Source organism: Aegilops tauschii, chromosome 1, assembly GCF_002575655.3.
Source record: "Aegilops tauschii subsp. strangulata cultivar AL8/78 chromosome 1, Aet v6.0, whole genome shotgun sequence".
Classification (NCBI taxonomy): domain Eukaryota; kingdom Viridiplantae; phylum Streptophyta; class Magnoliopsida; order Poales; family Poaceae; genus Aegilops; species Aegilops tauschii.
In genome coordinates, this window is record NC_053035.3 from 500,714,627 (window position 1) to 500,729,913 (window position 15,287).

The 15,287-nt window shown below is 54.0% G+C and overlaps 2 protein-coding genes and 1 pseudogene across 2 annotated transcripts; 1 reads left to right on the top strand and 2 right to left on the bottom strand.

Annotated features, from left to right (window-relative positions):
* Nucleotides 1–224: 224 nt before the first annotated feature.
* Nucleotides 225–1,490, bottom strand: LOC141039214 (uncharacterized). The gene is made up of 4 exons (XM_073506546.1): nucleotides 1,435–1,490; nucleotides 1,013–1,329; nucleotides 665–970; nucleotides 225–601 (listed from the first exon to the last, which is right to left on the bottom strand). Exons 1-4 carry the CDS (start codon nucleotides 1,488–1,490, stop codon nucleotides 225–227), a joined length of 1,056 nt encoding a protein of 351 aa, XP_073362647.1.
* An 8-nt stretch (nucleotides 1,491–1,498) lies between these two features.
* LOC141039215 (uncharacterized) lies at nucleotides 1,499–1,981 on the bottom strand. The gene has a single exon (XM_073506547.1). It carries the CDS (start codon nucleotides 1,979–1,981, stop codon nucleotides 1,499–1,501), a length of 483 nt encoding a protein of 160 aa, XP_073362648.1.
* Nucleotides 1,982–12,914: 10,933 nt separating this feature from the next.
* On the top strand, nucleotides 12,915–14,530 carry LOC141039216 (plant cysteine oxidase 2-like; annotated as a pseudogene).
* Nucleotides 14,531–15,287: the final 757 nt, after the last annotated feature.

A 15,287-nucleotide genomic window follows, 5' to 3' on the forward strand; every position in this document is an offset into this window, starting at 1 on the left:
ACCGCTAAGTAAGGCGGCGGGTAGTGACCAAGTCGGCTAGCCCCCGAGCCCCCGGGTCGAGCGAGTTGGACTGGCGGCCGGGTTCGATAAGGAGGTAAATAATGCATAAATGCGGGAACTACAACTGCTTGGTCAAAAATGGCAGCCCCCGAGCATCATTTTGGGGCCCCATAGGTTTCATATGAATACAAAAGGCAGCGATACATACGTGCATACGGCTAACTCTAAAACGGGCGGAGGAGTTCCGCGTTCCACGCCCGGGTTGTTTCTTCGATGGCGGTGTCCCTCTTGCGCTTGTTTGACTTGCGGGCGTCGATGAGGTAGTAGGCGCTGCGATCGCACAAGGCCCTGCTGACTATGAAGGGGCCCTCCCATGGGGGGGACAGCTTGTGTTGGCCGGTCTGCTCCTTGATGAGTCGGAGGACGAGGTTTCCCTCCCGGTAAGTGAGGGGCTTGAGCTTCTTGCTGTGGGAGTGCCTCAGGCCTTGCTGGTAGATGGCTGAGCAGCTGAGTGCTAGGAGACGTGCTTCTTCGAGCAAGTCGACGCCGTCTTCACGGGCTTCTTTGGCTTCAAACTCGACGTCGGTCGGGATGACGGCTTCTGCTCCGTAGACGAGGAAGAACCGGGTGAACCCGGTCGACCGATTTGGCGTTGTTCAGAGACTCCAGAGGACGGCCAGCAGCTCATCGAGCCAGCTGCCAGGTGAACGGATGAGCGGCTCGACGAGCCGCGACTTAATGCCGGGTAGGATGAGGCCATTGGCCCGCTCAACCTGGCCGTTGGACTGCGGGTGTGCCACGGAAGCCAGGTCGAGGCGGATGCCGGAGACGGAGCAATACTGTGCGAGTGCGCCCTTGGCGAAGGTGGTGTCGTTGTCCGTGATGATGCTGTTCGGCATGCCGTAGCGCACCGCGATGTCCTTGATTAATCGGACGGCCGTTGGCCCGTCCAGCTTCTTGATTGGCCTTGCTTCGATCCATTTGGTGAACTTGTCCACCGCCACTAGCAAACGCGTCATGCCGCCTCGAGCAGTCTTGAAGGGCCCTACCATGTCGAGTCCCCAGACCGCGAAGGGCCAGGCGATCGGGCTGGTCCGGAGTGCCGACGCGGGCTGATGGCTGCGCTTGCTGATGCGCTGGCATCCCTCACACTTGAGGACGAGTGACTCGGCGTCTTCGAGGGCCATGGGCCAGTAGAAACCATGGTGGAAAACCTTGGCCACCAGGGACCGCGAGGCGGCGTGGTGCCCGCACTCACCCTGGTGTATGTTGAGAAGGATCTCAATGCCCTTGTCTTGCTCGACGCAGCGCTCGAACACGCCGGTGGAGCTGCGCTTGATGAGCTCGTTGTTGATGATGCTGTAGGCGGATGCCCGGCGCTGCACTTGCCAAGCTTCGGTCTCGTCCATGGGGAGGGCCCCATTCTCCAGAAACTCCAAGACAGGCAGGGCCCATGATGGCGTCGTCACCACGGCAAAGACGGCCACCATGGCGGGCTCTAGAGCGGCAGCCCCCGAGCCGGGTTCAGTAGCCCCGGGGTCGGGACATAGATGGACTCGGAGTCCGGAGACGGCTTGACGGACAGCTTGTGTAGGCGCTCGATGGAGACGTCGAACGGGATGCACTGCCGGGACGAGGCGATCTTGGCGAGCGTGTCGGCCGCCTCATTTTCCGCGCGCGGGACATGGAGGAAATCGCAGCCCGTGAAGAATCCGGGCAGTTTCTGAAGGAGGAAGCGGTAGCTCGCCATGTTGGGGTCGCGGGCGTCCCACTCGCCGGGGCACTGCTGCACCACCAGGTCCGAGTCGCCGTAGCATAGGATGCGCCGAATGCCAAGTACCTTGGCAAGCCGGAAGCTATGCACAAGGGCTTCATATTCGGCGACGTTGTTGGAGGCGGTGAAGTGGATCTGGAGCGCGTACTTGAGCTGGTCGCTCTTCGGGGAGGACAGTACGATGCCGGCCCCCAGGCCGAGGCGCATCTTCGAGCCGTCAAAGTGCTTGCGCCAGTGCGTTGTGTCCGGCGGCGGCGGCAGGTACAGGGTCTCGGTCCAATCGACGAGGAAGTCGGCCAGAGCTTGGGACTTGATCGTAGTGCGGGGCTCGTAGAGGATGGTGTGGCCGGCTAGCTCAAGCGCCCACTTGGCGATCCGGCCAGAGGCATCCCGGCACCTGATGATTTCGCCGAGAGGGGCCGTGCTGACCACGGTAACAACGTGCTCTTGGAAGTACTGCTTCAATTCCTTGGCGGTGCGTAACACATCTTCTGGTAGTGCAGGTAGTTCCGCTTGGAGGTGGAGAGCACCTCGCTCGGGTAGTAGACGGGACGCTGGACGGCTTGGATCTTTCCCTTCTCTGGTCGCTCGAGCACCATCACCGTGCTGACCGACCGCGAGGTTGCGGCGATGTAGAGCAACAGCGGCTCCTTCTCGGCCGTGCCCGCTTGGACGGGTGCGGTGGAGAGCGTGTGCTTGAGCTCCCGGAAAGCCTCGTCCGCCTGGTCGTTCCATTCGAACGGCATCGTCTTCTTCATCAGCTGATATAGGGGCAAGGCCCTCTCGCCTAGCCGGCTGACCGAGGCCAAGCAGCCGGTGAATTTCTGGACATCGCGCAGCCGAGCCGGCTTGTGCATGCGCTCGATGGCCTTGATCTTCTCCCGGTTTGCCTCAATTCCATGCTCCGAGACGAGGAAGCCGAGTAGCTTTCCGCCCAGGGCGCCGAAAACGCACTTCTCTGGGTTGAGCTTGACCTCGTACTCGCGCAGGTTGGCGAAGGTTTCCTTCAGGTCGTCGAGGAGCGTAAGGTGCTTCTTGGTCTTCACCATGATGTAATCCACATAGACGTGGATGTTGCGGCCGAGTTGCGGCAGCAGGCATTTCAGCATGCAACGCTGGAAAGTTGCGCCGGCGTTCTTTAGGCCGAACGACATGGTGATGTAGCAATACGCCCCGAAAGGCGTGATGAAGGACGTCCTCAGGGCGTCGGCTGGATCCAGCTTGATCTGGTGATAGCCGGAGTAAGCATCCAGGAAGGACAGGAGCTCACACCCGGCAGTGGAGTCGATGACTTGGTCGATCCGTGGGAGGGCGAACGGATCTTTGGGGCAGGCCTTGTTTTGGCTGGTGTAGTCGATACACATGCGCCAGGTCTTGTCACTACTACAAAAACAGCTATAGCCAATATGGACACTAATGACGCACTGTGCATGTGGTGCGCCATTACTAAATAGTAATGGCGCACCATGTGTTGGTGCGCTATTAGTGTGCAAATACTAATGGCGCACCACATTCACGGTGCGCCATTAGTAATTTTTTTTTCAAAACTAGTAATGGCGCACCAGGGAATAGTTCGCCATTACTAGTTAAACTAGTAATGGCGCACCACTCCCACGGTGCGCCATTCGTAATTATGTTTCAAAAAAAATTCAATTTTTTTATTTTATTTTTTAAACTACTAATGGCGCACCGTGGGAGTGGTGTGCCATTACTAACTAGTAATGGCGCACCACTCCCACGGTGCGCCATTACTAATTTGGCCCAAACATTCCCCCGAATGCACCCCCCCTGGACCCCCTTTTCAGTTTCAAAAAAAATAAAAGAAAATGATAGAAATGTCAAAAAAATAAAAGAAAATAAGATTCCCATGTGATATGTGGTCTAGTTGTTAGCAAAATTTACAAACATGAATTTTCTACTTTTTTGCAAAATCTCTCGAGAATTTGTAAAATGGGCATAACTTTTGCATACGAAGTCGGATGAAAAAGTTTTTTATATGAAAAATCATCTACTCGAAAAGTTACATCCGAATTTAACGGGGGAACATTTTCAAAATCCTCAAAAACCTAACACAAAAAAAGATACGGGGCTTTTAAGATCTGGAGAGGCAAAAAAATTAAAAAAAATTCAAACTTACTAATGGCGCACCTGCCCATGGTGCGCCATTACTATCTTCCCGCCTTCAAAATTCAAAATAAATAAAAAATAAAAAAAAGTTAGTAATGGCGCACCTGCCCACGGTGCGCCATTACTATGCCGTATATATGGCTGGGCGTGGTCCTCTCCTGCTTACCTCTTCATTCTTCTCCTCCACTCCACCTCTCCTCCACTCCTTCTCCTCCTCTCCTCCACTCCATCTCCCCTTCTCTCCTCCACCATACTACCCTCCTCCTCTCCGGCGACCTCCTCCTCCTCCTCTCCGGCGACCTCCTGCTCCTCCTCTCCGGCGACCTCCTCCTCCCCTCCCCTCACGGTTTCTCCTCCCTCCTCTCCGGTGATCACCTCCTACCTCCTCTCCGGTGAGCTCCTCCTCCCTCCTCTCCTCCCCTCACCTCACGGTTTCTCCTTCCTCCTCTCCGGTGCTCCGGTGAACTCCTCTCCGGTGACCTCCTCCTCCTCTCCGGCGATGTAGGCGAGCGCCTCTCTGGTGACCTCCTCCTCCTCCTCTCCGGTGACCTCGGCCCTCCTCTCCGGCGAACTCCTCTCCGGCAAAAGAACACCGCAAAAGAACGTACAAGATACAAAAACGAGAACAAAATTTGAAAAAATATCGTGCAAAAAAAGAGCAAAAAATGGGCAAAAAAATCGCGATCCAGATCCAAATTCAAAATGCAAAAATAGCAATGGCGCACGGTGGGGGTTAGACGGTGCGCCACTCCTATTTTCCCGCCTTCTAAATTCAAATATACTAATGGCGCACCGTGGCCTATACTAATGGCGCACTGCCTGGTGCGCCATTAGTATACCAGATACTAATGGCGCACCAGTGGTGCGCCATTAGTAAAAAATACTAGTGGCGTGGTACTAGTGGCGCACCAGTAGTGCGCCATTAGTAGGCAAAACTGGTGCGCCACTAGTAGGAATTTTCCTAGTAGCGTGTTCTTCTTTAGGACGAGGACTGGGTTGGCCAACCACTCGGGGTGAAACACTTCCATGATGAAGCCGACCGCCAAAAGCTTGGCGACCTCTTCACCGATGGTTCTTCTCTTCTCTTCGGAGAAACGTCGTAGGGGTTGGCGGACAGGCTTGGCCTCCTTGCGGACGTGGAGTTTGTGCTCGGCGTACTTCCTCGGGATACCCGGCATGTCCTTTGGAGTCCATGCGAAGATATCCCGATTCTCATGGAGGAAGTCGACGAGCCTGCCTTCCTATTTGCTCTCGAGGCGGGTGCGACAATGTACTTGCTGCAGCTGGGGTCTTTTGGGTTCAGCTTCACTTTCTTGGTCTCCTTGGAGGGCTTGAACAAGGCCTTGTCGGCCGGCTCTTCGGCCGGGATCGGCGCGCCCGGCGTCTCGTTGCCCAGGGTGACGATTCGGTCGAGCTGGCGCCGCTCCTCAGCTATGACCAGCGACTCGGCCAATTTGGCACTATCTCGGGCGCACTCCAGGGACTTGTGGTAGTCACCGGTGATGGTGATGAGGCCCTTCGGACCCGGCACCTTCATCTTCAGGTAGGCATAGTGGGGGACAGCCGTAAACTTGGCGAGCGCGGGCCGGCGTAGCAGCATGTGGTACGCGCTAGACAGGTCCACCACTTCGAACCATATTGGCTCGCGTCAGAAGTGGCTGCTGTCGCCGAACAGGACGTCGAGCCAGACCCGGCCAATTGGAGAGCAAGAGAGGCCGGGAACGATGTCGTGGAAGATCGTCCGGGTCGGCTCCAGGTCATTGGCCTCGAGGCCGAGCTTGGTCATGGTGTCGCGGTAGAGGATATTGATGCTGCTGCTGCCGTCGATGAGAACCCGAGAGAACATGCACGTGCGCCGAGGTGTGACGATGGTGGGGTTGAGGATGAGGGCGTAACCACCCGGGTTCGGCATAACGGCCGGTTGATCCTCCCTAGTCCAGGTGACCGGGCGCTCCGACCAGTGTATGTACTCCGGCTTGGCAAGACGACGGTGTTCACCTCTTGCCGGAATAGGCGTTCACTGCATTTGTCGTCGCCGAGGCTGGTGAAGACGACGTAGGTCACATTCTGGGCTGGGTAGACGTCGTCGCGCATCACGCCGCCAGCCGGAGGCGGTGGTGGAGGCGGAGGCGGCTGCCCCGCTCGCGGAGCCAGGGCCGGAGGAAGCGGGATGTCACCCCTTAAGATGCGCCTGGTGATGACGCACTGCCGAAGCGTGTGCGTGGACGGCCTTTCACCACTGTGGTGCTTGCAGGGAGCGTTGAGCATCTCCTCGAAGCTCATGGCGGGTTGCCACGTCGTCTTGCCGGTCTGCCGGCGCTTGGCGGCCGGGTCGGTCGCGGGCGCCTGCTCGGCGGCCATGATGAGCCGGTTGTCGTAGCGCCGGGCCGGCTGATCGGCCTTGCGTTTGTTGTTCTACTGGTTGTGCTGCTGCCGGCTTCCTTCGCCAGCCGGCTTCGGAGGAGGGAACCAGCTTTGCTTTGCCGGCTTCATCCAGCGCCACCTGGATCTTCATGGCGGAACCGGCGTTCGCGTACTTGTCCGCCGTCACCATGAGCGTGGCTATCGTGGTCAGCTCGGAGCGCAAGAGCTTGTGCTTGAGGAGGGTGCCATCCCGGAACCCGTTGACGAATTACTGGATCGCCTGGACTTCGTGGACGCACTCGCAGCTGTTCCGAAGCACGGTCCAGCGTGCGAGGTATTCGCGGCCAGTTTCCATTGGTCCCTGCACGCACATGGCGAGCTGGCTGGGGCGGCCGGGACGCTTGTAGGTGCCGGTGAAGTTGCGCACAAAGGCCTGCTCGAAGTCGACCCACGCGTTGATGCTGCCGGCCGGCATGCTGTTCAACCAGGTGCGGGCCGACCCCTGGAGCATGAGCGGCGCGTAGCGCACTATGAGACGGTGGTTACCGCCGGCGATGCCGATGGCGATGGTGTAGTCGGTGAGCCAGTCCTCCGGCTTCACGGTGCCGTTGTATTTAGGGGTGTCGCGGGGGAGCGTGAACCCTTTCGTAAAGGGCTTGCCTCGGATGCGTGGTCCGAAGCACGCCGGCCCGACCGGACCGGTCTCCTCCAGCTCCTGCGAGAGGGCGAGTCGGTCGAGGCCGTGGCGGGCGTCGGTGTCGTCTATGGCGCGCGGGCCCAGCCGGTCAGTGACTGCGCCGTGGGGGGCCGGGTCGGCCGTAATCGGACGTCGGCTGGGTTGGAGCAGAGGGTCGAGCCGGCGTCGGTCCTCCAGGACCGGCTCGTCGCCCAAGCCGCCAACAATCGTCGGGGCGGGGTTGCGCCGGGTCCGGGTGCGGCCGGAGTGCGCCTCGCCGGGTGGTGAAGACGCCGTGTTCTGGTGGTCGTCGGGTCCGCCAATGCACCGGAGCCGGATCTCGACGGCTTGGCGAGTTGGTTGAGGCGGTACTGCTGCGTGTTGGCCGCGTCGGGGAGGTTGTTCACCCGCTTGAGGCGATCCTTCAGCTCCTCACCGACGAGCTGATCCAGGCCGACCGCAGCCGCCTGGGCGGCGCACATGTTCTTCACGGGAGTCTCGTAGACGGGAGGGACGGCGCCGAAGGCGCAGCCGATCGCGCCACCTCGGGCTCGCACGTCGGCGACCCAGCTTGGCACGGCCGCGGTAGGCGTGAAGCCGTAGCTGGCGCTGCGCTCCAGCTGAGAGGAGTCGAGGCGACGCTGCGTGGCGGCGAGCGTCTCGGTGAGGTCCAGGAGGCGCTGGCGATCCTCCTCGAGCCGAGTCCGGGCCTCGGCGACATTGGAGGCGTCGATGTCGGTGTCGATGGGAACGTGAAGGCTCTGCATCGTGGCGCGCAGCGGGTTGGGGAAGGCGGCCGATCCGCTGCGGCCTTGGCTTCGGCGGCCTTCCTCGCCGCGCTCAACGAGGAAGAGGCACCGGTGTCGGTGATGAAGACCTCCGCGTAGAGGTCCATTGCCCCGGCGGGAGTGCTGCCGCTGAGGGAGAGGGGGGAGTCAGAAAAGTCAAGTACCTCACCGGGGTACTCGTCGGCCGCCGGCGCATCGGAGATGCGCAGCGCGACGAAGGAGGCGGCGGGTGCATCGATGACGTCATCCGCCAGCCTGACGGGCTCGTCGGAGTCGGAGAAGAGCCCTGTGGGCGCCAACTGTCGTGGTGGGCGCACGGGAGATGTCATGGGATGGCTGAAGATAGGAGGAGGCTCGAGGGCACTGGTGGGCTCCAGAGGCGAGGTCGGCATGAGCGAGCGTGGGACGCAAGACATACCCAGGTATGGGGCTCTCCGGAGAGATAACACCCCTAGTCCTGCCGAGAGTAGTTGATGTGTAAGAGTATAGAGTTGCTCCTAGAGCTGTATGGAGGAAGAAGGAAAGCAGGCCAAGGCTTAGGCTACTCCCTCTCCTCGGGTGTGGCTTGCTACATGAGTGGATGAGTGGTTTCTGGTTTCTCTGTGTTCGATCGCCCGTCTGCATGAGGGCTCCGGGGAGTGGACGGGTTGAGTCGGCTACAGTGGCGCTCTGTCAGGCCGCCACTTGCTGGCGTCATTGGTGACGGTGGTTGCACGGTTGCCACGCCAGCCCTGGTCAGTGGGTAGGTGGGGCATTGTTGCCATGCCCTGGCTGACCAGAGGCATGGGCGGGGCACTGTTGCCTCGATCATAGGTTGGTGGAGACTCGTCCCATCGTACGACTAGGATGGGACGGGAGCTGACCCGCGGCCGGGTTGAGGAACGCCCCAAAGGGTGGAGCTGGCTTGTTGGAGAAGTCTTGGTGTGTCGGGTTCGGCTATCTTGAGCTGGTTGCTGGAGCCAAGTTGAGGAGTCCGGCCGGGTTAGAGAGTTTGGCCGGGTCGGGGGGCTTGGCCGGGTCGGGCGACCCGGCCAAGCACGGGTCGGCTTGAGGGGCGATGCTGGCCCCATCGTTTTTGAAAAGGATCCGGGTTCCGTTGCCTGCCCGAGGTTCATCCCCCCGACAGGTGGGTCTCCGGACCCATGTCTAGGCGCGTTCGACGGGACTCGACGTTCCGCGCGCGATGGCGCTACCGGTTGGACTCGTGGATGGCCGAAACGTCGCCGGTGGCGAGAGTGGCGGGGACCTGAATCACGGCAAGCTCGCGAGCGACGAATGCAACGGCAAAACGGATGGAGCACAAGTCCAACGACGACTACTCGAAGCCACAAGCGCGTTGGTGAGCTCGGCAGACTGGGAAGGGCCCTGCCGCGACGGTAGCGAGCTCGACAGCGGAGCAATGGCGACGCGTCGTGCATAGCTTGCTACCACGCGGAAACGGAGAAAGACGGGGAGAGGAAGGGGTGTAGCTCACCGCGCGGCTCATGTAAGGCCGGTGGGGGAACGGGATCGTAGAGGCGAGGCGGAATCGGCGGCGATATTTTGGCGAGGGGGGAGGTCCAGCGCAGCACTTATCCCCTCGCCGGGCATCGCCGATGAGGTGGCTGGACGGCGACGGGCGCGTGCGGTCCTGCCCGGTCGGAGGAACAGGAAGCGACCGGGGAGAGGGAGTGGCCCGGCCTAGCTGGGCCAGCTGGCTCGGGTCGGCCGAAGCCCAGGTGAGGCAGGGGGCTTCCCCCTTTAATTTTATTTTTTGAAACTTTTATTTTTCTCCTAAAAGCTTTTCTGTTTTTCCTATTTCTTCTTAAAACAAAATAGCCTTACAAAATACAGAACTTGAACCTAAATTATTATTAAAAATTAGGCTACTGCCAAATTAGTTCGGTAGCTAAATAAATAAGTTTAGTATATTTATAATTTAAATAGCGTTTATTTTGAATAAGAATGTGAATCGGTTTTGAATCAAAGTGAGATTAGCAACAGTAATAGTGATGACTTGGCATCATTAGCAAGGGATTACTGTAGCTTGATTATCCGGGCGTTACATCTATTTCTTGTCCTGACCACTCACTTCAGGGGCTCGTCTAGCAAAGATAAACACAAACACTGTTGTCGACGCTTCAGCCGTGACCATAGTTCTGTACCCTGAAAACATAGGCAACCTGCATTGCTTCACGGCTTTTACAACTTGCGTTATTCTCGACGTGATGGGACCCCTTACAACAGCGCTGCTGGCAGGGACTGCTTGTACTATAGCAAGTCCCCATTCTCAAATACAACTTGTGAGTGTTTTCTTCCAGTCGAATTCAGTTTATGAAGAACATCTGGATGCTTGCTTCTGCTCGCTGACGAAAATATCCTCTGGTTTCAGGTGTGGTTGACGCACGGTACTCCTGGCTCAAGGAGATCCCCAACAACCATCGGATGAAGGGCGTAATGATGCCATGGCACTTCGTCGTCTAGAAGCTGCATGACCATTGTTACCGAGATCTTAACGGCGCTTCGTCTAGCTTGTTGTAAATAACAGTTGTAATCCATGAACGGCAGGAAGTCAGTCACTCCAACCTAGCTCTGACCAAGCTAGCAAGATCTTCTTTTTACCCTTATTCGTCGGGGTTGAAACTATCTCCTGTTGTCCGTGATCTTCTCACCGTGCATCGTGGTTTTCACGTGTACAGAAACCTTTCTATTTATTTTCAAAAAAATGAAAAATAGAAGAAAAATATATATTGGGAAGCAAAGCATGGGACAGACACATGTGATATGTGGCGATAGATCACCTACCCTACCTAGCAAGGAGGCAACGCGGGTGGGAGAAGCGGCAGCCGACAGGTGTCTGCAGCGTGGGTGGATTGCGATCCCACATGGACCACGCGCGTCTTCGCGTCCAGTTTACCGCACGCGTGTCCGCTTGACCTGACAAAGCATGGGTGAGACCCGGACGACTGAGAGGGAGGGAGTACGAATATATGGCAATAAGTAACCCAATATATGAATGTAAATAAGGAACAATATTAGGGATAGAAAAACAATACTTGAGCAATAAATAATGAAAAAGAAACTGGAGGTGGTATTCGCCTCGCCGAGAAGAAGCAGTTTCCTCTTGCACTCTCCACTTCCATTGTGTTCCAGTGCCATTGTCTTTCCAAATAGCATCATTTAGCACCGTGTTCGAACCAATAGACTCTAGAGAGTAGTAACACAACATTGTCTTTTCAAATAGCATCATTTAGTGGTAGACACACTTTTAGCATGTTATTAGAGTCTCTACATTTTATTGGTTGAAAGAAAAATAAGTTGTACATGCAGCCTCATTTCCATTTCGAGTATGAAGTAAGGCGATTTTTTAATACATTGCATAATACAATAAATACGAGGCTAACTATACTCACAAATGCACCATTGTAATGGTTGTTACAACCATCGGAACCCAGTTTGGGTCGACCCACCTGTTCTGATGGGTCGGTGGTGTCTGGTTGCCCTGGCACACTCAAAAAATAGAAGTGGCGGCCAGCGGGTGTCTCCAGCGTGGCTGGTTTCCAGATGTAGTGCATACCGATGCCGTGGTGGTTCGTCGTCTAGGACCTGCATGCATAATCCAACAACAATTGTGACCATCTGAACGATGCTTCGTCTAACTTCTTGATGTAGATAAGTACAATTCTAGCCAGCGAAAGACAGGCAGTAAGCCAATCCAACCAAGCTCTCACCAGGCTAGCAAACTCTTTTTTACCCTTATTTATAGGGGATGAAACTATCTCATGTGGTCCGTGATGTTCTTGTCGTGCGTCGCGATATTCACGTGTACAATCTATGTTAACTAATGGGTCTGGAATCAGAAACATTTCTGTTTGTTTTCCAAAAATTAAAAAGGGAAGAAAAATAAATATATTGGCAAGCAAAACATTGGATAGACACATGTGATGTAGGGCGATAGATGGCCTGCCCTGCCTGGTGAGGAGGCAACGTGGGTGGGAGTAGCGGCGGCTGGCGTGTGTCTATAGCGTGGCAGGCTTGCGCGCCCACGTTGAACGCGCGTGCCTCTGCGTCCACTTTACTGCATCCATGTCCGCCTGACCTGGCGAAGCATGGGAGAGACCCAAACGGCTGAGAGGGAGGGTGTAAGAATATATGGCAATAAATAACCCAATACATGAAAGTAAAGAAGAAATAATGTTTGGGATAGAAAAAGAATACTTGAGCAATAAATAATTAAAAAGAAACCAGAGGTAGTATTCGCCTCACCACAGGAAGAAGTGTCCTCTCGTGCTCTCCTCCTCCATTGTGTTCCAATTCCTCGACTTTCAAAATAGCTTCATTAATGTAGCATAGTATTTGAACCAACAGACTCTAGAGAGTAGTGACACAAAATTGTCTTTTAAAATAGCATCAATTACTGGTAGACACACTTTTAGCAGGTTATTAGAATCTCTATATTTTATTGGTTAAAAGAAAATAAGGTGTAAATGTGGCCTCATTTCTATTTCGAGCATGAAGAAAGGCAATTTTTGATAAATACAATAAATAATTCTATAACACGAGGCTAACTATCCTCACAAATGTGCATGCCATGGTAATGGCAATTACAACCATCGGAACACAAATTTAGGTCGACCCACCTGTTCCGATGGGTCGGTGGTGTCCGATATCCAAGGCACACTAAAAAAGAGAGATATCTAGGCAGGAGATCATCTTTTAATTCTCTCTGGCTGGCATGGAGGCGACGGGCGGAGGGAGAAGTGGCGGCCGGGGGGTGTCTCTAGCATGGCTGGTTTCCGGATAAAGTGCAGACCGATGCCGTGGCGGTTCGTCTTCTAGGACCTGCATGCGTGATCCTACAACAATTGTTACCATCTGAATGGTGCTTCGTCTACCTAGTTATTGTGGGTAACTAGTTTGGTATATTCTGTTTACCCAAGCATGATGTCATTCCTCTGCGCAACCAACCCGGGATGACTGTCTTCAGGAAGAGGCTCTTTGGTTCCATGCACCTTATGTCGGATGACTAGGCTAGAAGTAACTCAAGGGGTGGCGCTAGTGCACTCACCACCTCATATGCTAAGTTCGTAGTTTCATTCCCCGTTCCTCTATTTCCTTCTTTTCTGTAGCAATGCTCCTGTCGCTGACAAATTGTTTGCTGATCTACTTCTTGTCCTGACCACTCACTTCAAGGGCTCGTCTAGCAATGATAAACACAAACACTATTGTTGATGCTTCAGCCGAGGCCATAGTTCTGTACGCTGAAAACGGAGGCAACCTGCACTGCTTCACGGTGCTTACCACTTGCGTTATTATTGATGTGATGGGACCCCCTTACAACAGCGTTGCTGGCAGGAACTGTGCGTACTACAGCATGTCTCAGTTCTGAAACACAGCTGGTGAGTGTTTCCTCCCAGTCTTGAATTCAGTCTATGAAGAACATCTAGATGCTTGCTTATGCTCGCTGACGAAAACATCCTCTGGTTTCAGGTGTGGTTGGCGCACGGTACTCCTAGCTCAAGGAGATCCCCAACAACTTCTGGATGAAGGGTGTATTGATGCCGTCGCACTCCGTCTAGCTTCATTTAACATAGTATTTCAACCAATAGACTCTAGAGAGTAGTGACACAACATTTCCTTGTCAAATACTATCAATTAGTGGTATACACACTTTTAGCATGTTATTAGAATCTCTAGATTTTACTGGTTTGAAGAAAAATAATGTGTACATGCAGCCTCATGTCTATTTCGAGCATGAAGAAAGGCGATTTTTGATAAATACACTGCATAATTCTATAAACATGAGGCTAACTATCCTCATAAATGCGCATGCCATGGTAATAGCTGTTACATCCATCGGAGCCCAAATTTGGGTCGACCCTCCTTTTCTGATGGGTCGGTGGTGTCCGGCTGCCATGGCACACTCAAAAATGAGATATCTAGAAAGGAGATCATCTTTTAATTCTCTCAGGCTGGCGAGGAGGTGAGGGGCGGAGGGAGAGGTGCCAGCCGGTGGGTGTCTCCCAAATTGTTGGTTTTCGGATGAAGTGCATACTGATGTCGTGGCGGTTCGCCGTAAAGGACCTGCATGCGTGATACTACAACAGTTGTTACAATCTGAACGACGCTTCATCTAACTTGTTACTGTGGGTAACTAGTTTGGTATCTTTTGTTTACCCAAGCATGTTGTCGTTCCTCTGCACAACAAACCCAAGATGACCGTCTTTAGCAAGATGCTCTTCGGTTCCATGCACCTTAATTCATATGACTGGGCTAGAACTCAAAGGGTATAACTAATGCGCTCACCACATCAGCTGGTAAGTTAGTAGTTTCGTTCCCTGTTCCTCTATTTCCTTCTTTTCTTTAGCAATGCTCATGTCGCTGACAAATCGTTTGCTGATCTATATCTTGTCCTGACTAGTCACTTCAGGGGCTCATCTAGCAAAGATAAACACAAACACTGTTGTTGACGCTTCAGCCGAGACCATAGTTCTATACCCTGAAAAGGAGGCAACCTGCACTACTTCACGACGCTTACCGCTTGTGCTACTCTCGACGTGATGGGACCCCTTACAACAGCGCTGCTGGCAGGGACTGCTCGTACTATATATAGCAAGTCCCAGTTCTCAAATATAGCTGGTGAGTGTTTTCTTCCAGTCTTGAATTCAGTTTATGAAGAACATCTGGATGCTTGCTTCTGCTAGTGAACGAAAATGTCCTCTGGTTTCAGGTGTGGCTGACCCACGGTACTCCTGGCTCAAGGAGATCCCCAACAACTATCAGATGAAGGGCGTCAAGATGACGTGGCACTTTGTCATCTAGAACCTGCATGACCATTGTTACCACGATCTTAACGGTGCTTCGTTTAGCTTGTTGTAGATAACATTTGTAACCTGCGAAAGGCACGCAGGCAGTCAGTCCAACCTAGCTCTGACCAGGCTAGCAAAATCTTCTTTTTACCCTTATTTGTCGCGGTTGAAACTATCTCCTGTAGTCCACGATCTTCTTGTCGTGTGTCGTGGTTTTCACATGTACAGTCTAGCTTGGTTTGGAATCAGAAACCTTTTTGTTTATTTTCAAAAAATGAAAAACAGAAGAAAAATAAATATATTGGGAAGCAAAGCATTGGACAGACACATGAGATATGTGGTGATAGATGGCCTACTCTGCCTAGAAAGCAGGCAAGACGGGTGGGAGAAGCGGTAGCCGACAGGTGTCTGTAGGGTGGCAGGATTGCGCGCCCACATGGACCGCGCGCCTCTTCACGTCCAGTTTACCGCACGCGTGTCCGCCTGACCTGACAAAGCATGGAAGAGACCCGAACGACTGAGAGGGAGGTAGTACGAATATATGGCAATAAATAACCCAATATATGAATGTAAAGAAGGAATAATCTTAGGGATGGAAAAACAATACTTGAGCAATAAATAATGAAAAAGAAACTGGAGGTAGTATTCACCTCGCCCCGAAGAAGCAGTTTTCTCTTGCGCTCTCCTCTGCCATTGTGTTCCAACTCCATCGTCTTTCCAAATAGCATCATTTAGCATCGTGTTCGAACCAATAGACTCTAGACAGTAGT